General features: G+C 36.0%; 2 protein-coding genes across 3 annotated transcripts in view; one reads left to right on the forward strand and one right to left on the reverse strand.

Annotated features, from left to right (window-relative positions):
• The window catches only part of LOC123675862 (homeobox protein engrailed-like SMOX-2), a 39,001-nt gene extending 23,711 nt beyond the window's left edge, over positions 1–15,290 (forward strand). The window contains exon 4 of the mRNA XM_045611401.1: positions 13,214–15,290. Within this exon, the coding sequence (XP_045467357.1) occupies positions 13,214–13,534 (321 nt within the window). The 3' untranslated portion in view covers positions 13,535–15,290. The remainder of the gene's footprint in view (positions 1–13,213) is intronic.
• Positions 14,919–21,658, reverse strand: LOC123675863 (leucine-rich repeat-containing protein 15-like). 2 transcript variants are annotated; one of them, XM_045611403.1, is made up of 2 exons: positions 21,507–21,658; positions 14,919–15,787 (listed from the first exon to the last, which is right to left on the reverse strand). In XM_045611403.1, exons 1-2 carry the CDS (start codon positions 21,542–21,544, stop codon positions 14,962–14,964), a joined length of 864 nt encoding a protein of 287 aa, XP_045467359.1. In that variant the 5' UTR covers positions 21,545–21,658; the 3' UTR covers positions 14,919–14,961. The 2 variants fall into 2 exon arrangements, with proteins under 2 accessions (XP_045467359.1, XP_045467360.1); XM_045611404.1 differs by lacking the exon at positions 14,919–15,787 and adding an exon at positions 17,706–18,576 and having other exon boundaries at positions 21,507–21,653.
• Positions 21,659–22,343: the final 685 nt, after the last annotated feature.

Raw genomic sequence — 22,343 nt, forward strand, 5'->3', positions numbered from 1 at the left:
AACAAATAAGAGACAAAAAGTATTCGAATAGTTATTTATAATACAAGTGCAGAAGGCATTGATATTCTTCCACGAGTTCAAAATTCAAAAACGAGCCACGAAGTGGCGAGTTTTGGAATGAACGAGTGGTAGAATGAGCCTTCTGTACGAGTATTATACATTATTTTCTCTAATTCATTGCATTTTCATTGAAATTAATGAAATATTTCCATAAATATATTTTAGTGATTTTTGCATTGAAAAATGTTGGTTGGCAGAACTGATTTCTTTAAGGCAAATTGATGAATTGACAGATGAATCCGTGGCGGAAAGTTCGGAGTACCACCATAGAATAATAAAATATAACCATGAAAACTGTGCGTTTCTGATATATTCTCGCACGATTTTGTTCTACAAGATGTGGAAGAATGAACGGAATAACCACAGAATTAGAGAATAGTTATTTCTCTAATTCTGTGGTTATTCCGTTCATTCTTCCACATCTTGTAGAACAAAATCGTGCGAGAATATATCAGAAACGCACAGTTTTCATGGTTATATTTTATTATTCTATGTTGGCACTCCGAACTTTCCGCTACGGCTTTATCTGTCAATTCATCAAATTGCCTTAAAGAAATCAGTTCTGCCAACCAACATTTTTCGATGCAAAAATCACTAAATTATATTTCTGGAAATATTTCATTAATTTCAATGAAAATGCAATGAATTAGAGAAAATAATGTATAATACTCGTACAGAAGGCTCATTCTACCACTCGTTCATTCCAAAACTCGCCACTTCGTGGCTCGTTTTTGAATTTTGAACTCGTGGAAGAATATCAATGCCTTCTGCACTTGTATTATAAATAACTATTATAATACAAGTGCAGAAGGCATTGATATTCTTCCACGAGTTCAAAATTCAAAAACGAGCCACGAAGTGGCGAGTTTTGGAATGAACGAGTGGTAGAATGAGCCTTCTGTACGAGTATTATACATTATTTTCTCTAATTCATTGCATTTTCATTGAAATTAATGAAATATTTCCATAAATATATTTTAGTGATTTTTGCATTGAAAAATGTTGGTTGGCAGAACTGATTTCTTTAAGGCAAATTGATGAATTGACAGATAAAGCCGTGGCGGAAAGTTCGGAGTACCAACATAGAATAATAAAATATAACCATGAAAACTGTGCGTTTCTGATATATTCTCGCACGATTTTGTTCTACAAGATGTGGAAGAATGCACGGAATAACCACAGAATTAGAGAAAGGAATTTTGCAGCCTGTTTCACAGATTTTCAAAAAAAATTCCAGGAGTGAGAATATTCAAGTTGAAAAGTATTTTTAATGTAAAAAAAACTCGGATTCAAGTCAATATTTCGAAAGAACATAAGTTGTTAAAGAGTATTGAATGTCGGATAACACTTCCGAAGAATTTTCAACAAAATGAATTTCGCTAATATTTTGGGGTTGTTCATGATTGTAGGCGCGGAGTGTTCAGCAAGATATTTGTTGATTACTTAGGGAATAAAAATAGTTATTTATATGCAGAAGGGCGAAAGCATTGATATTCTTCTACGAATTCAAAATTCCAAAACGAGTCATGAAGTGGCGAGTGTTAGAATGATCATCTGTACGAGTAGTATACATTATTTTCTCTAATTAACTGAATTTTCATTGATATTAATGAAATGTTTTCATAATTATCATTTAGTGATTTTTGCAATGAAAATTGTTGGTTGGGGAATTATTTTAAGTATCATAAATTTGACAGTTAAATAGACCAATTCGTGACAGGGAAGTTCCAAGTTCCTACCAACAGTACCAACATATAATAATGAAATATAACCATGATATCACTGTGAAACTGAGATACTCGCGCAAAAATTTGTTCTTCAAGGTATGGCAGAAAGAACGGATTTGCAACTGTAGCAAATGCAGTCTATAAAAGAGATTTGATCACGAAAAAACTGATGAATTTGATTTGCTTGTAATTTTAGTATACAGGAACGTGATATAGAAGAAAAAATTATTTTCAAAAAGAAAAACATTTCCGCATGGAATATATTGTTTTCATATTTTCTTCAGAGGGCCTAACTTCTCATCTATGAGGTGTTCCAGGATTATCCATTAATTTTCACCCTATATATTATATTCATTCACCAGTATTATATAATATCATTCCATAAATAGAACGAGAACATCTCTACCACCTCAAAAGGACCTAAACATACCCTAATTACGACGCGATAGTAACGCCCCCATGGAGCCACCACTGCTCATCATTTAATCCCTCTGAATACGTTTTAATTGCAGTCGCTTTGGAGACCAGGTTTATTGTTTCGCGCGGTGGCGAAAGAGAAGGAAATAATTGAATTTTCCTACCGCATTGTTATCTGGGCCAATGATACTCAAAAGTGGAGAGCTGAGAGGAGGGTGAAAGAGAAAGCTGAATAACTGAATAGGTGTGTTTACTCGAGTAATGAGCGGTTGTGAGATTACTCTAAGGAAGCATGGAAGTTGAGAGGGATTTACATGAGAGATTTCAGATTAAATAACTGTGGAAGTTCAGTTCAACTTTGGTGGGGAGAGGTGAAAACAGGGCAAATTTTATGAAAGGATTTATTACCTCTTTTTATATCGAAGAATAATTTAAGTTCTCTGAAAAAATATCAATGAAAGGTATCAGGAGCTTTCGAGCGCTCGTTTATTGGAGACAACATTATTGCCATTTAGTTTATCTAAGGGCCGGTATTATAGAAGGATAACCTACGGTTGAGCCGTGCGTCAACTACCAAATTCCATATTTCCAGAAAGAAAATCATCTTCCGAACGCACGTACATACACAATCTTAGGTTCAGGGGAAAAATTACTCCACCATATCATAAAACCTCGATGTTTGAAAGAGGTTTCTCTGTCAATATTACAAGGTTCTTCAATAGCCACCCTGAATCTTTGCTGAAACAATCTAGAACAGCTTTCAGGAAATTTTATAAGGAAATTATTGTCAGTGCAAACATAACTTAATTGCGATGAATGTCTCTCTCATGGATACAGAAGGAATGTTTTGCTTGTAGGTACATGAATGAGGATGTGATATTATTTTTTTCTTTCTCTTTTTCTTAATTTCTCTTATTGTTCAGATTGGAGTACTATCAATTCAATGGTTGAGTGGATCAGGGAGTCTCCTAGGGGACTCATCTGGACTTCGTCATATTCCTTCCTTGATACGTATATCAATTATATATTTTTTGTTTTGTTTTTCTTTGATTGATGTAAGTTCAGCTGGATATAAAGGCAATATACAATATACATACATACATTGTTGTCGCATCGGTTGAACCGTCGGTTATCCTTCATAATACTGGCATTAAGTGAGGGGTATAATGATGAAACGATCTCTCAAAATTTGACTTGAAGAATCAAGTAGTAATTTGAGGTATAACAGGCCAATTGAAAAGTCCCTGGTCTACCATAGTAAAACACATTTTTTTGGTAAAATTCAATTTTATTATTCAATATAGTTGCTTTCGAGGGCGATACAGCGATTATAGCGATCTTTTCGATACCAATTTTGCCGTACGATTTGTCTTTCGCTTCAAAACAGGCCTCAGTTTCGACGATTACTTCTTGATTGGCGCTAAATTTCTTTTCAGCGAGCATTCTTCTGAGGTCAGAGCACAGGAAAAAGTCGCTGAGTGCCAGACCTGGGCCTGGCGAATATGGTGGATGCAGAAGCAATTCATGCAATTTTGCCATTGTTTTCATTGATTTGTGATACGGCGCATTGTCTTGATGAAGCAGCACCTTTTTTTTCTTCTTTTTCAACTTTAAACGATTCGATATAATAATCGCTGTTGATGGTCTGGCCCTTTTGGAAGTAATTATTGAATATTATACCTTGCGCATCCTAGAATACTGATGCCATAATCTTGCCAGCTGATTGTTGAGTTTTTCCTTTGGATTCGGTTCACTCAGCTGACTGTCGATTGGACTCCGGAGTGAAATGATGGAGCCATGTTTCATCCATTGTCACATATCGACGCAAAAATTCAGGTTTATTGCTCTTAAACAGCTTCAAACGCTGCTCAGACTCTATAACACGTTGGTGATTGTGCTCGATTGTGAACTCACGCGGCACTTATTTTGCACACGGCTTTCTCATTTTTCCCTTCAAAAAGCAATATTTCATCAGCACACCAAATGTTTTTTCATATTTTTTTCAAATAACAAAAGTAGTTACACTCACAACGTAATATCTCACAAACTAATGGTCAGATTGAGCTCAAATTTTGACACGTATCGTTTAAAGGTTGGTACCAACTAAAAATCATATGGTTTCAATACTAGCACTGCCATCTGTGCATCAGACTGGGGACTTTTCAATTGACCTAATACCTATTAGGTTGTTACACCAAATAATGCACTTTTGTAATTAATCTGAAAATGAAATTTCGAACTGTCATTTCTACGGAACTAGTCAATATTTCGAACGCATATAATTGCATGTCAGATAAGACTCCGGAAGAATTTTCGACAAAAATGAGTTTTGCTACTATTTTGGGGTTGTTCAGTGATTGTAGGCGCGAAGTGTTCAGCAAGATATGTGTTGATTACTTAGGCCTAGGGGATAAAATTGTTATTTATATGCAGAAGGGTGAAAACATTGATATTCTTCCACGAATTCAAAATTCAAAAACGAGCCATCGTTTAAAGGTTGGTACCAACTAAAAATCATATGGTTTCAATCTGTGCCATCTGTGCATCAGACTGGGGACTTTTCAATTGACCTAATACCTATTAGGTTGTTACACCAAATAATGTTTTGATGATGTTGCTCGGGATTTGTCTAAGCCGGTTTGCTATATAGATTCTTCAGTTATCTGTCTTACAACAAAATGGCTTATAACAAATATAGCAACTGGGCAAAACAATATATTTAGAAATTGCCAGGGTTTGTTAGCGTGCTAGGTGGATACTGGAAATATTTGGCATTCGTAAAACCATGCCATTGCTAAAAGAAATTTACTATACAGAAATACCGTATCTCAATTTTGAAAAACGTACCAAACCATCCTTCTAAATACCCACATCCCCTTTTATCCCATATTAAGGGCCAAACGAAAGGAGAATTCAACATCGTCATATGAGGAAGAAAAACCCAGGAGATATCTCCCGGGGCTTAGCACAAAGAGCAGGAACAAAAACCGGGACGGTATCGGGGCCCGGAATCTATTATCCGCCGCGTGTAAACGCGAATGAAGGAACCCCCCCTCCTCGCGCGCATTCAATCCACGCATCCGACCGGATGTGGAAATAATAAGTCAAAGTGGTAGACGATAAACGCCGACGGGATCGATAAGGAGCAGATAAAGGCGATTAAATTAGCAGTCGAAAACAATCCGCTCTGATTTAGATGGGTCTTTGTTGCCGTATTATCCCCCCATTACGTTCGTTTGGAGCCGCCCCCGGAGAGGCGGGGGCTGCCACGGATCGGAATCGTTCTGCGGGCTGTTTGTCCCTCGATTAGGGGTAGGTAGATTGCCAAGGACGCACCAGGGGGAAGAAGAAGAAGAAGGAAGATGCTCGTATATATCTGAGAGCCCAATATACGTTTTGATTTATTTTTCCTTGAAAGGAAAATCGAATGTATTTATGTGTATATACATTAATGTAAATGGTTTTTCAATGAGGGGTTTAATTTTGATATTGAAAAAAGGGTTCATTTCCTCTCAGAGTAAAAAACATATGAATAGGGAACATGCGTAATTTTCAGTTAGTAAATTTCGTCCCCAACTATCAAACTTGACTTGAAGCGCGCCGAAATGAAAACATATCAGTGATACGATATTTCACTCAATTCGCGAGTTTCTCCACAAAGCAAAAAACGCACTTCTTATGTCCCATAGTGAATCAACGTTTCATATTAACTCAAAATATATTGAAGTAAATACCTGATTATATCTGAAATTCAGATATAAATATATATATATAGCGCGCCAAACGACTTGTAACAACCGATGACACTAGGAGAGCAAAAGTTGCCAAACCTTGGATTTCAATAGGTAGATTGGTAGATATAGATAATAAAAAATATTCTGCTTAGTTTAAATTCGACAATATGGAAAAATATCGGATTCCAAAAATATTCAAATTATGCATATTTATTCGGGAATCACTCAATTAAATATATTTCATTCAATATAATATACATTCATAATGATATAGTGAAATTGTGGATTTGAACAATCAGACAACGTAATCTAACCATGTTGGGGACATGTAAAAATTGCGTATACTTCCTCTATCTATGTTTATTACTCTATGATTATTCCTAAAATGTAAAACCTATGTTTGTTCTATATGCATCATTTTAAAATATTTTTCAACAAGAGATTTCATTTTAATATAAAAAAACGAGAAGGCATATTTAAAGAGCAATCAATCGATGTTTATTTCTTTGTCCAGGAGAAGGTATGCTATTAACGTTGGAAAACGATATCATCGAAATGGCCGCCTGCTGCGATTGCAGTGCCATATCATTTTCATGATATTTTCCAAGATCAATTCGCACATTTTTGTCCTCCTAATCCTAATTGCACGAATTATGATTATTAATTAATGACCTCTTCGATGAATGACACAACCAGGAAACTTTTCTTGCCAAATTGCGATTGTTTCATTGCTTGTGAGACACGTAGCGCCTTCTTGTTAAAAATAAACGAGATACACTTAAATATCTTCCAATTCCGGCCATAAATTACTAATTATACCTCGGTAGCGCAATAACAATTGTACCAATCTCATTTTCAAATAGGTAATGTGCCACCATACCATCAGCTCAAAAACCACAAGAAACAATGACACGTTGAGAATGGAAAGGATTTTCATTGTCGCATTTGCGACAATTCTGCTTATTATATTTTCCGAGGTGAAAATGGGCCTCATCATAACCCAGAAATTAGTTTCACAAAATGGCGAAGGCACTGGTATCATATTTTGCCATGCAAATTTTTTTTTTCTATTTTAGTATTAATTATACTACGCCAAAAACCTTCACGGAAGTGTATTATAACAGGCCAATTGAAAAGTCCCCGTTCTACCATAGTAAAACACATTTTTTTGGCAAATTTCGATTTTATTATTCAACATAGTTGCCTTCGAGGGCGATACACCGATTATAGCGATCTTCCAACTTTTCGATATCATTTTTGTAGTACGATTTGTCTTTCGCTTCAAAATAGCACTCAGTTTCGGCGATAACTTTTCATTGGCGCTAAATTTCTTTCCAGCGAGCATTCTTTTGAGGTCTGAGAACAGGAAAAAGTTGCTGGGGGCCAGATCTGGCGAATACAGTGGATGCAGAAGCAATTCGAAGCCCAATTCATGTAATTTTGCCATCGTTTTCATTGATTTGTGACACGGCGCATTGTCTTGATGAAAAAGCACCTTTTTTTCTAATGGGGCCGTTATTCAACGATTTCATTCTTCAAACGATCCAATAACGCTATATAATAATTGCTGTTGATGGTCTGTCCCTTTTGGAGGTAATCAATGAATATCATACTTTGCGCATCCCAGCATATTGATGCCATAATCTTGCCAGCTAACTGTTGTGTTCTTCCTCGCTTTGGATTCGGTTCATCATGTGCAGTCCTCTCAGCTGACTGTCGATTGGACTCCGAAGTGAAATGATGAAGCCATTTTTCATTCATTGTCACATATTATTGACACATAAATTCAGGTTTATTGCACTTAAACAAACAATGCTCAGAATTATTAACACGTTGTTGCTTTTGATCGATTGTGAGTTCGTGCGGCACAGCTTTCTCATGTACAAATATTCGTGAATGATATGTTCAGATGTTATCTTAACAATGTCTGCTATCTAGATCAACTTCACTGAACGGTCATTCAAAATTATTTTGTCAACTTTTTCGATATTTTCGTCGGTGACAGCCTATTTTGGGCGACCACTGCGTTCGCCGTCTTCGGTGCTCATTTCACTACGTTTAAACTTAGCATACCAATCAATGGTGGTTTATTTTCCTGGTGCAGACCTCGGAAACTCTTCATCAAGCCAATATTCTGCTTCAACTGTTATTTTTTCCCATCAAAGAGCAATATTTTATCAGCACACGAAATTCTTCTTTTTTTTTCAAAAAATAAAAGTAGCTACACTCACAACGGAATATCTCACAAAGTAATGGTCGGACTGCTGTCAAATTTTGACAGGTATCGTTTGAAGGTTGGTATATACTAACTAAAAATCATATATATTCAATACTAGCACCGCCATCTGTGCATCAGACAGAGGACTTTTCAATTGGCCTAATATTAATATAAAACTCGGACATCCTGTACATTGACTAGTTTTCACATGAAAATAAAATCAAAACGTCTGTTAGTGTCGTACAAAGAAAAATCACCCAAACCACCCCCAAGATTTCTTCCTCCCAAATATAGGAACAAAAAGGCAATATGTTGCGAAAATAAACTCGTACAATAGGAGGGTATAATGATATAAAGTGCACATGATGGATGATGGACCCTTTTCGGTAAAAGATTCCCTCCCTACCCGATACGAGCTGCTGCCGCACTGAATGGAGCGTTTTCTCCCCCTCCCCCTTCGTCCCCTATTCCAGGGGCGCCCACGTTATATTATAATCACTGCGTTAGATCCGCAGCATATGTTTTTGAAAGATCCCATAACAAGGGTCGTTTCGTCGGTCCCCGCCATATAACCGACTTCTTTCCAGGGGTAATTTATCGCGTAACAAGTTCTTCGAGTGTCCTGAATACGGGACCCTTCTTGGTTGCGTTTGATTCCCGCTTTGTGATCCCTTGTAATGACATGTATTTATAAACAGACGACGCGGGGTTATAAATCAGATAGGAAATTGCCTCCTTTTATCGGGTGGTTTAGGTTCAATTTAAAGGGTGTTTTTAACAGGAGTATATAAAGACGGAAAAAGTTTTGATTTCTGTATTAGAATTTTGGGTTTATTATTTTGGAAAATTGCGAATTTCCCTCGATGGTTTATTTTTCCTCTTCTTCTTCAGCCTTCCCTTATCCACTCCTGGATATAGGCCTCTTTCATGTTCAGGGCCGTCGCTAGGGGGTAGGTAAGGTAGGCTATTGCCTAGGGCGGCAACATTCAAGGGCGGCATTTCAAGCTTGATCAACAAAAAAATTTCTTCGTCTTTGCAAGAATTCTGAAATTCAATAGTTTGAAAATCTTGTGGAACAGGGGCTAATTACCCACAGTACCCCCCCCCCCCCCATTTCTATGCCCTTGGTTCCAAAATGAAGTTTATATGTGAAAGCAATTAAAAAAATTAGCTTTTTTTTATCAATTATGAAAATACACATTTTGGAATTTATTTTTCAAAAACGATGGCGTCCCTTCGCGTTCGTCACACAATCAATATAATACCAAAATTCCTGAATACGGCTTGGCAAGTATGTTTGCCCCCAATTCATGGTGAAAATTTTTTTGACTGGACCAGGAATGTTGGTTTACTGACGTTAACTTTTATTACATGTAGAAGCCCATAGAATTCAAATCAGTAAGGGATCAATAAATGTCACCTCTCCTGGAGATTAATTTGGCTGAAACAATTTGTCGGCTTGTGTCACAAATACCACAAATACATTGGACATGTGTCGAGTTATTCTATCTTAGCGGGACCAAATTCTTTGGTTATTGCCATGAATTGCAATTCAGGCAACAAAAACTCATCTAAAATCCTCATATGAGGCTCTGAATCCACAGTAAATGCATCCTCAAAAAAGGACCATTGCAGCCAGTGCCTTCGCTAGGGGGTAGGCAGAGTAAGTGGTAGCCTAGGGCGGCAAAATTCAAGGGCGGCATTTCAAGCTTGATCAACAAAAATTATATGTGTAGAAATTCAAAATACCGAAGATTTAAGTTAATGAGCAACAACAGGAAGGAATACCGACAAATTTAAACAACATCAAAAACCATCAAAGGTGCCGCATTATACATTATACTCATAAATATCCAGATGTGTCCTAATCCCCTCATAGTGCTGTTTACGAGTTATTGGTGCTAAAGAAAACACATGCACTCATCAGGCTTGTCGGCGTTCGCTTTACATTGCCGATTTTTATTGCTACTTGGGGTTCTAGATTATTTTCTTTTCCATTCTCTAATCAGAATGGAATCCGAAATATAAGAAAACATTTACATTTCATCACTTCCAACTGATCCTTCCTAAGAAATGTAAGAAGTTTTATTATTTCATACCACATTCCATTATTTTATAATATTCTTCATTTTCTATATCAAATTATCCAGTGTTTGGCGTGGGCGCATTTGAATTAAATGATGGTTCATCTGATTATTTTACTCGATAAAAAAAAACAAATTTTCGAGATTTTTCTAAATTCGAAATTCAGCTAGGAACCTGAAACTGCAGGGCCCACTTAAGAGGGGCGGCAAATAATGGAGGGCAGCATTATCTTCTTTTGCTGGGAAATCTGGAAGAAAGAATTAAATAATTTTTCGAATTTCACTAATGATTTTTTCTAATTTAATAATCTTAAACATCTTTGCATCGTGAATATCTGTAACATCTATTCAAATTTAAAATAATTGTTCATTCGCATCATCCGGTTGTTTAATTCAATCATATCAAAAAGAAATTTTTCGAGCGTTATATGTAGTTAAAACTCAGCAGAAGGATTTGAAACCTGAATTCAATTTATATACAGGGTGGCCATTTGAAAACGAAACAGACGAGATTACAGACGAAATAAAGTTTTTCGATAGAAATGCTCGGACAAGTCGATTTCTGTTTCGAGGGGGACAACTTAAGATGTAGGTTACGGACGCATAGCGCTTCAACCCTTGCTGCTACAACCCTCACCCCCAATTTTTGAATAGGGAAGATGGGGTGAGTGATACCTCATTTGAAAGGTATTTTTATACTGATTGCAGCACAGTAATTGTTTTTTCATTTTATGCATTAGTTCTCGAAATATTCTCAACTAAGTATTTGAAAATGAAGTGGTGTTTTCATGGCACTTGTAGTGTTTTGTGAAAAATCGACATTTTGAGCTTCAAAACAACCATGACTGTGGCTTCCTTCCTAACTTACTAACGCATGAATATTTCGAGAACTAATGCATAAAATGAAAAAACAATTACTGTGCTGAAATCAGTATAAAAATACCTTTAAATTGAGGTTCACTCACCCCATCTTCCCTATTCAAAAATTGGGGGTGGGGGTTGTAGCAGCAAGGGTTGAAGCGCTATGCGTCCGTAACCTACATCTTAAGTTGTCCCCCTCGAAACAGAAATCGACCTGTCCGAGCATTTCTATCGAAAAACTTTAGTTCGTCTGTAATCTCGTCTGTTTCGTTTTCAAATGGCCACCCTGTATTTTATCATTCATTCATTAGATTTCAGTTGGCGAGTTTATTGTTTATTGCATACCACTTATCCTAAATCATCTATTGGATTAAAATTTGAATTAATTAAAATTATTACACTTAAAACACATTTTTTCCTTCCTAAAAAACTGTTTATGAAGAAGTGCGGAGTTTTTCACACTTTCACACTGAATCTTTGAAAACAAATTCACCGAACCAACATCCTCCCCAACCCCCCCCCTCTCTTTTGCTTAGTACAAAATCCCAAACCTGGATGGGTTCCGATTTGTATTTTTGCCGTGCCGGTAGAAACGCTTGAGCAGACGCTGGACCCCGATTATCCAATATTAATTTTAAGCATTCTGCATAATAAGCTTCTGTTAGGGCGGCAAAATAGGTCTCTGCATGGGCGGTAGTTTGGCTAGCGACGGCCCTGTTCATGTTCCTTTATGCTGCCTTTTTTTATGGAAGGACTCCACCTTATGGACACCCAACAAATCTCGACAAGTGTAAAACACCTGTCGGCACCTGCTGGGTAGTATGAGGCTCTCCTGAAGGGCATACTCACTAAAAACCTCCATTACACCTCCGCCGAACCCGTAGAGAAAGGTTTCAAGGACTCCAACCTTCCTATTACGCGTTCAGCTTCTGTGCGGCCGGATCACCAAGGGTTTGGTATTCTACGTCGGAATGTCCGAATTTGTGGTTCGCTGTCCTGCCCTAATGGAGTTTGGAATAGAGCAGAAGCAATTCGATTCTGGTGGTAGAGCCATTCAAAAGGTAGCCTAAAAAAGCGTGAGGCAACTACCCGTCAATGAGCTCCCTCGTTTCGTGGTTTCCCCCATAGCTCTGATTACGGATCGCAAGCCTGAAGTAGTGTCCCCTAGAACTTAATCACAGTGAAAGGAGACGCCTCTTGACCCTGGTCTCGACCTAAGGGTCTTGCGACCTTTGCGAACTTGCACGGCTAACGCAAACCCTAAGTCCTCACATCATAGTATCAACCTTAGTTTGTGCAGAGAAATTATGAGGATGAGGTTTTTTAAAGGGTGTTCAGCGGTTTTGACTGTGAGCAGTGGGGTTGAGCAGAGTACCAACGGTCTCACAGCCAAAAGTTGGCATCTTCTTGCTTCCTTCCCGGCCTCTTGTGTGTTGTTCTGCTAGACCTGTCAATTATTTTCACCTACCTTTATGGCCAATGTCTGATCGGTTCTGCACCTTTATCTCTTCTTTAGTGGACACCTTCTCTTCTCGTGGTGCTCGTTCTGCTAAAACCTGTCGCTTGGAAGGGTAGAGATTAGAGGATGATCTCAAAAGTGGGCAAGGTATTGTCAGGAATATGGTGTTTGGGGAACATGGGATTTTTGATGTATGGGAAATGAAGCGGGCTGGGATTAGCCACGACACATTAATTTTCTGGTCAGTCTTAGTTTTAACTGTCTACTTCACAGCAAGCAGTTACTACAAGCCCTTCCACCACGACAAGGTGCTGTCCTCGGAAGAGCCTCTATGCTGCCCTGTCCTGATATTTGGTCCAAATTAATGTAAAAAGCTCAAACTATTCCTCAATAGAAACTGAACAATTATCGGAATGTTAATGAATACCTTCAAACACGCCGTATATATAAAACACTTGAAAATATTGTAAATGTAATAATTGAATGGAAAAAGATGTGATCCGATCCAATGACATCAAACTACATGTACAAAGTACAGTAAAACATAAAATTTTGAGTCCTAGAATAGTCCCTTGGAAAACACCCTAATTGGATCTGCATTTTCAAACATCTCGAAACTTTCATATTACTCATCCTTAATAATTTTTTTTCAGGTTAAAATATGGTTCCAGAATCGAAGGATGAAATGGAGGAACTCGAAGGAGAGAGAGCTTTTGGCAGCCGGTGGTTCTCGCGAGCAAACCCTTCCCAACAAGAACAACCCCAATCCAGATCTTAGCGACGCTGACGGGGACAAACCAAAGCTCGACCTGACGGACGTGCAGGACATATCTCCAGCCGGTTCCCCGATAGACCAACAGAGGGCGATCGACAGGGATAACAGTAATGGCCTAACTTTGCAGAATTACCAGATATACGATCACGTCGACTACGAAAGTTCGAATGACAGCGACGAGGAAATAAACGTCACATGAGAAAATTGAACTTCTCAACTTAGATTCGAGGAGAGACGACAAAGAAATTATACCTTCGTTTGAGTTTTTTAGGAGAAAAGAATATCCGGATATTTGAAATTCTTCGAAAAACTGTATTGTTCTTATTATTTTTTTTTGTTCTCCTCGTATCCAATGTATTGTAAATATTGTACAGCCTCGAATATCTGATGGAGATTCTATTTCACATGTACTTGTTATTTTCCCCTTTTTCGTGGTATACTTATATAAATTATACGGAACGAGTAAACAATCATGGAGATTCTCAAGAGAAATTGATTGAGATTTTGCAGGTTGCAATTTTTCTGAGATATATAATTGTAAATAATAAATTTATGTGCTAATAAGCTTTGTTATATTTAACCTTACCATAATCTCAATAACGTATAGTTATTAACAGAAATTCAAGTTCCTGGACGTAATGACCACTTCTTCCATTTGATTATTGAAATCTATGTAGGAACTGTTATGATTTCTATCAGTTATTTTGAAAAATTTTAAGATGTGGGCTTGGTTCTAGTCACAATAAAAATTCTAATAATGTCAGTTTGATTTTTTACGAATCAAACTCCTCAATTCCATTGAATTCTTATATATATTACTGTTTTAATCAAAAATCAACAAATATCAAATTCCCCTTCAAATTTAAATTAGGTTTATAATTTCTGGAATGAACCTTTCGAGTACTTAAAAAATTCGAAATGATGTTTATGGAATGTAATTTTAATCAAATTCGAAAAAAAATTAATAATTTTATGACTAATGAGCCCCACGTTGGGCGCCAATCGATATGATTTCTTTCAGTTCTTTTGAAAAATTTTAGGATGTGGGCTGGGTTCAAGTCACAATAAAAATGTTGAATATTCAAATTCAGAATTATGCATTTTTTTTGAATGAACAAGAATAAACTAACTTACTTAACTGATTACATGTCTTAACTTAGCTTTTATTGTTTGTTATTCAATGGTCTTTTGAATTACTTTGAATATTTCCTTAAAATTCCAATATAATGGTTTTGTAGATTCTTCGCTTCCTCTAATTATTAGTTTTTATTTAAATACTTCAGCTTTCAATGATGTGTCATTTTTCTAGAAGTGTGATTTATGTGATCACTCGAATGTTCATGGCGAATTGTAGGTAGATTGAATCATCATAACTTCTTATTTATATAAACTAACCGACAATAATGACAATACAACAAATCACATTTCATACGATATACGAATGAACGAGAGCACAAAAGTTCTTGAACCCCAGTGAGTATTTTTATTTTGTTTGTCTCATCTTTATAACCTGAACTGAAGAAATTTTCGTGGGAGTTTAAAACTACTATGAAAAAACGCGAAAATTTAATAAGTACAAAAAATAAGATGAATAATTTTATTTCAATTTAACTTATATTGAACAAACTAAGCTACAGCCTTCTTAACTAGTGGAACTCCTTCATGTTTAGAAAGATCGATGTCGATACCAGAAACATCGACTTCTTTCAGTTTGGGTAACTTTTCCTTGAGCCCACCCAAATTGATATTCTTGATGGGATTGTGTCCCAAGTTCAATTTCTCCAAGTTTGGCAAAGATGGGATATCTTTAGTCTCCATCTTTTCAATGAGATTACCTGCCATATTCAATTCCTTCAAATTCTTCAGCGATGACAGACTACCGGTTGGAAAGACCTTTATCTTGTTTTTCTGCAGATTCAAAACCTCCAATTTTTCCATACCGTTGAAAGCACCATCTTCGATAGTGGCAAGGTTACTGTACAGGATTTCCAAAATCTTCAACTTCGATCCTACCATTGTGTTGGCGGGTAGAGTAGGAATGTCGATCCTGAGCATATAGAACCTCTCCATCGAAGGCATTTGGGCCACCTTCTTAAAATCCACTTCGTTGATGGTGTTGAAGTTACTTTCAATCAACTCAATTGTTTTGAGTTGGGCACAGCAGGATGAGGTATCTGGTTTGACATTTTCTATGCGTGAGTGCGCCAAAACTAACTTTTTGAGGTTCTTCATGGGATGCAGAAAGTTTTCGTTGAAACTGGTGAAATTACAACTTCGGAAGGAAATGGTTTCGGCGTTTTCGAAAAGCTCCATGGTCTTAGCTTCCAAATCGCCATCATAGTCTTCGATAACGATGTTCTTCATGCAGGCATGCAGAGTAACTGGTGTGGTGTCATCCTGGCACTGAGCGCACCAGATGAATGAAATGAAAAGCAGGAATGTTTTGACGATCCTGAAAAATCGATTATTTTAGTGATTTTGAAAAATGGTGAATCTATACATATATGTATTTATTCTGGGGTGTACTGAGCCCTTTAACCTATAGTCCTATAAAGTTTGTGTTATATACTTTTTCAATTGCCTGTATCATACATTCTTCCGCCAAAGTGATTATTTTGTATACTTATTATTGGAAATGCAAGATATTTATTATTTTTTTTCAACTTTCACTTGTCACACTACCTTATAATTATACAGGGTTAGAACTATTCAGAGAGACACTACAGGGATATCAAAAATCGTTAGAAAGACAGGATGGCTTGATAAAATAGTTGCCTCATTTAGGGATGAGTGTGCTGGTGTGAACAGATCCGAAATATCTTCATTGGTTCCCGAGACATCTCGAAAATACTGAAAATCGGGATTTTATTTTTTTTTCTGTATATTTCTCATTTGTATTTGGAGATAACTGAACGCAATTTGGTTTATAGCCATTATCCAATATAGAGATACTAATAGTGTCTTCAGATTTTTTTGTTTTCCATAGACACGATAGTCAAGGGATGATTTCCCATAACAACTCTTCAAATTTGAGTACCCAGACTCGATATTTTTGTAGAGTGTGATACACTGTTGAATTTGTAATTTTTTCTTTATAACGTCATAGGGAAAACCAATATGGCGTCCATAAGGAAAAAAAATTGACTATCGCGACTCTGAAACAATGAGAAACAGAAAAAATCTGATAACACCATTAGAATCTCTATATTGGATAATGACTATAAACCGAATTTCGTGAAGTGATCTCTAGAAACAAATAAGTTATACAGAAAAAAAATCTCAATTTTCAGTTTTTTCGAGATATCTCGGGAACCATTGGAGATATTTTGGATATGTTAACACCAACCCACTTATCCCTAAATAGCCCAACTTTCTTATAATTTAAGCCACCCTGAATAACTAACGGTTTTTGATATCCCTGTAGTGCCCCTCTAAATAGTTCTAACCCTGCATACACAGAACTGACAGAACACAAATATAATCTAGGTAGGTTATAAAGTAGGGTTATATTTCAAGCGGCAAATGATCCATCTATTTGGAGGGAATAGTTTTAACTGGTAGTAGTGAATACAATGTACGGTGCAACAGAACGAAAGATTTAAATCGAATTAAAAAAATTTTGGATTACATTCTTCGATGGACAAGGCCTTATAACTTGAAATTTGCAGACCAGTTCGCAACTCAATTGCTGCAATTATAATCGAGTGCATAACCTGGTAATGTTGTTAATAACGAACTGCATTCAAATGCTTTTGGTTATTGTTTGTTATTAACACTCGATGTTATTGACTAGCCCTTCAACGTCTCCGATTTGGACCGCATATGACCAAAGGTAACCACACTCGAAAACCAGATTAAACTTTTGGTCATCAAAGAAGTGAGGTTAAATTTTAGCGAAATAAGACTTGATGAATTCCAGATTCAAAAATAAGCAAGCCTACACAATTTTATAATCTAACCTACATTAACGAAAATGGTGGGCCATAAAAAACCCACACCGTATTCAAGCTGATATTGGTCATTCATGGTTATTCCTAAAGGGCCAAGACCAAGGGCAGGACCGACACTAACCGCGTTCGTTAGTGGTTATTCCCTTGAAAGCGCTTTATGTTCGTTAATGGACAGAATTCGACTAGGGGTTGCATAAATATGGTCCTTCGGAATTTTGTTTCCTTCTCATTTCAAAATAATTAATCTGGTGGGAATGAAATGCCACAGATGTAAAATAATTATTTAAATTTCATTGCAAAATTTCAAGTTGATCCCGGCACCAGACCCAGAGCAAATTTAGGAAGAATATCGAAAAATCGATATCACAGTACAACATATTCGATTGTTTATGAATATGTCTATGAAATAAAACAAACATGTAATACAAGAATAAAGTGAATAAATTTATTTCAAATCGGGAATGGAACAAACTAAGCTACTGCCTTCTTAACTAGTGGAACTCCTTCATGTTTAGAAAGATCGATTTCAATTCCAGAAACATCGACTGCTTTCAATTTGGGTAACTTTTCCTTGAGCCCACCCAAATTGATATTCTTGATGGGATTGTGTCCCAAGTTCAATTTCTCCAAGTTTGGCAAGGATGGGATATCTTTAGTCTCCATCTTTTCTATAAGATTACCTGCCATATTCAGTTCTTTCAAATTCTTCAGCGATGACAGACTATCGGTTGGAAAGACCTTAATCTTGTTTTTCTGCAAATTCAAAACCTCCAATTTTTCCATACCGTTGAAAGCACCATCTTCGATAGTCGCAAGGTTACTGTACTGAATCTCTAAAATCTTCAAGTTCGCTCCTACCATGATGTTGGCAGGAATAGTAGGAATGTCGATCCTGTGCACAAAGAACCTCTCCATCGACGGCATTTGGGCCACCTTCTTGAAATCTACTTCGTTAATGCTGTTGAAATTACTGTCGAGTAATTCGATAGTTTTGAGTTTGGCACAGCAGGATGAGGCATCTGGTTTGACATTTTCGACGTGGGTGTTTGTTAAAACTAATTTTTGGAGGTTCTTCATGGGATGTAGAAAGTTTTCGTTGAAGCTGGTGAAATTACAACCTTGGAAGGTGATGGTTTCGACGTTTTCGAAAAGCTCCAAGGTCCTAGCATCAAAATCGCCTTGATAATCTGCGACGATGATGTTTTTCAAGTCGTGCAGAGTAACTGGTATGTTGTTCTCGCATTGAACGCACCAGATTAAAGCAGTGAAAAGTAGGAATGATTTGAAGATCCTGCAAAATTATTCAATTGCATGAGTTTAAAAATTGGTCAAATTTAAAGACTGGAGAGTCTATGCCATCAAACTTTTAATGAATATATTGTACGTTTTATGTTTCTCTATTCCAAATCTCCTAGACATCTGTGAGACCTCCTCTAGGAGGTCTCACAAACTCTAACCCTCTAGGGTTAGAGTTTGTGCGAAATGTAACTGTCCAATACCCACTTCTATGACAGCACTGTTAATTTTTTACCCAACAGTGAATGGTCGGACAATCCCTCGTAACTAGAAAATTTCTTTTCCGGCCTGAAGCTCGACCATCTCACCTTCGGCTTAGGAGTAAGTGGCCAAGACAAAAATATTTATTTATAAAAATTTACACAGGCAAGACTGCCTTGCCAAATGGTGTTAAGTGTTGGATATACATAACAACATTTTTGGAACAAAATGAGGAAGGTAAACGCCAAAGAAACAGCAATTTAGGTTTGGAGAAACTTTCCGAATTTGTGAAATGAGTGAGATAATATTAGACGATATTGTCTACCTTCACTAAAGTGGTTGGCCACTTAATGCCATTGGGATGAAAACTGGCTTTTTTCAGGAAACCACACAATTTAGGCATAGGAACAATTCATATCGTCTGAAAGGAAATTCCATTTTCTTTCAATTCACCTTCTAAGATTCAATCAATTTGGAAAAAAACACATTTTTTATCGTTTTAGTGTACCGTTGAAGCCTGTGATTTTGAACAACCCTGTATTTTGTTACACGTAAACTATACAAGGGATATTGATAATCCATACCAGAAATTCAAGCTTTCTAGGATTCCAAGTATCGAAGTGATGAATGTTTGATTAAACTCATATTTTGCACAAAAAAAAGTGAGTAAATCAATCAAATACTACTAATACTACAAAATCGATAGAGATAAGGACAAGGAAAATAAAAGGGTTTTTCTATTTGAAATATCGAAGTTGTTAGTAATTTCTGATATAAGTGGCAACCCGCTGAAAATATATTAGACCGTTAAAGCATTGGTTCAGGGTTCTCACTCAAGAAACCAAATTTTCTATAAAATCGTACCTTCCGTTCTCCGTAAAAGTCAATGGCACCATCGACCGAGGCCCACCCTGTATATATCCGGGAAAAATTGTTCATTTTTCCCTTGGAAAAAAGTAATCTAATAAAAAGTGATATTTTGTAAGCTGTCAACAGATATAAAATTTCAATCGTTTTTCCACCATGGAATAATTATTTGATTGTCAGAAAATGTCAGACAATGTCAAATGTTTTATTCCCATTTGGCAGACAAAGTAATACTTTGCTGATTGATATGTGTCTGATTAATTAAAAAATTTTTCTTAATTAATTTTGATTTAATTAATCTCCAAACTATTATACGGATCCCATTTACGTTTTCACAGTTGGGTTGAAATCGACTTGAAGCAGCATTTAAGCTTGATTTAATTGAAAATGGATGCATGTGATGAATGCTTTCGTCATTTCAATATAGTATTCCATGCGAGCGACATCGTGTAATTATTTTTATAATATGTGAATTATTGAATAAAAATGAATTTCATTAATCGTAAGAAAACATCATAATGATATCGTTTATGTGAACTATTTTCAAACAATTAGAAAAATAAAATCTGATCAAACAGAAGCTTGGTAGTCAGTTGTATATCGATACTTAGATTCATAAAAATTTATTGAAAATTTTAATACTTCAAAATCTATTAATTGTTTTTTTTTAGTAACTATTTCACTATTTCAAGTTTTTGATCACAGTTTCTGTAATTTTAGAATTTTGAGCCAGAAATAATTTGGAACGAAAAGGTTTGATTCCCTAGTGATGTTTTTGGTCAATTTCCAGAATGTCCTGACATCCAGGGTGCGTTAAACCTAGAATAGTGCTGTTGCGGACTGGGGGGTTGAGTTTTTTCTAAATAATGTTTCTTGCGGAAAACGGCAAAGATAAACTCAATAGTAGTAGATTAGTAAATAGGGTAAGGCTTTTAAATCAACTAAATGAAATATCTGCTTTTTTCTTAGAAAATAATACAATTACAGAATTACATCTTGGTCCCATCATCAAGTCATATTGATTATTAATATTTATTTCATTTTCATTTCATTGTTTTCAATTTAGTAAGTTAAAGAATATATGAGAAATAAATATTACAAAATTGAGAGAAAAGTACTGACGTGAAGTGAGGAGACCATGTGATAGTATAATCGTATATCGGTATACAATTCTATGCTCTCTAAGGATCCAATTGGCGTATAAATTACGAGCGCTCCAAAGCTCTCAACTATCTTAATTTTTTTCGATATTATGCTTGAATTTTCAATTTTCATGATTTCAAACACGAAATTTCGCATAAAGCTTAAAATCATTATTTTGCAAAATACCAACACGGTTGGTTCTGTTTTTACGAAAATAAAAGATATTTTTTTTTTGACTAGTCACTTTGGTAATATAGAGTATTCCTATAAACTTTTTTGAATTTCTATGGTTCTGATAATGATCGACTTGAAATTTTGCGTGGACCTTGAAATCAACAAACAAAAATTCAACTCGGTCGGTTTTGTGGTAATTTTCTTTCAATATTCTTCTTGAGTTTTCTGTGGTTGATGATTTTATTTCGCGCTCAAACTGAATTTGTAGAACTACCTAAAGGCTCCTATGAGGATTTGCGGACAAACAGACCGACACGAAACAAGAACTGTTCAGAAGAGTCTGAAATAATTTTTGTGAGCGGAAATTTTGGAAATTTTTTTTATAATTACCAAAAAACATAAACCTTGAAAATATAGGGTGGATTATGAGTTTTCCCTGATAGATCCTACGGGATTATCAGAAATTATACACAAGAAACAAACGTCACTACAAAACCGAACAGACTCCGTTTTGAACTTAGAATTGATTTCAATACTCACATTTTGTTAGTTGAAGGAGTTCCAAAAAACTGAATCATATTCGGCTTGGCAAGAATTTATATTTTGAATATGTCAATAGGTCAGAAAGAATTGTTGATATCTACCAAAAGACTTTTTGATTTATTGCAATTAATTAGACTTCAAAGATAACAGTTGCCATGTTTTGAAGTAAACAGCTGTATCAATTATGTTATTATACTGATTGGCTTCTAAGGTAACCGATATATTTCGAGATAAATTACCTAGATGACAATTTGAAAATACCCTCCTTTAATGTAGAAATAGGACTAATATTTCCTGAAAAACATATTTCAGCAATTAAAATCAAGTTAAAATGCAAATTATGGCACTTTTTCTACCCCATATGAATGAAACAACGCTCATGAGTATCATTTCGTCAGCTTATGACGTAACAGTTAAGGAAACCATCACACCTTAGATGTTGTATTTTGAATATATGTTGAATGAAAAAAATCATCAAAATATACTGGCTAATAGTCCCCTATCAATCAACCAGGAGTAGACGACGAACAAAAATTAAATAATGCAAGATTTAATTGACACGCCAGCAGTCGTAATAAGAAAATTACACGAGGCAGTGTTATCTCATAGAATAAAATAGAGGGGTTTCATTCTACTATTGAAATAAAACAGGTATATTTCAAGAGAAATTAATGGATGTTTATTTTATTGTGACGAGAAATGTATACTATTAAGGATATCAGCCAAACTGCTACAGCTGCAGCACCATATCATTTTAATGAAATTTTACATGACCAATGACATTCACGGCTGTATGTCCTCGATAACATCATTGGTGGTGTTTCCTCCGATCTT

This window comes from Harmonia axyridis, chromosome 3 (genome assembly GCF_914767665.1).
Source record: "Harmonia axyridis chromosome 3, icHarAxyr1.1, whole genome shotgun sequence".
NCBI classification, from domain to species: Eukaryota; Metazoa; Arthropoda; class Insecta; order Coleoptera; family Coccinellidae; genus Harmonia; species Harmonia axyridis.

Coding starts and splice junctions, on each gene's coding strand:
- LOC123675863 (XM_045611403.1), bottom strand. CDS start 21,544: ATGATTCAGTTTTTTGGAACTCCTTCAACTAACAAAAT. Junction 15,788..21,506: donor ACTCCTTCAACTAACAAAAT/GTGAGTATTGAA, acceptor TCGATTTTTCAG/GATCGTCAAAACATTCCTGC.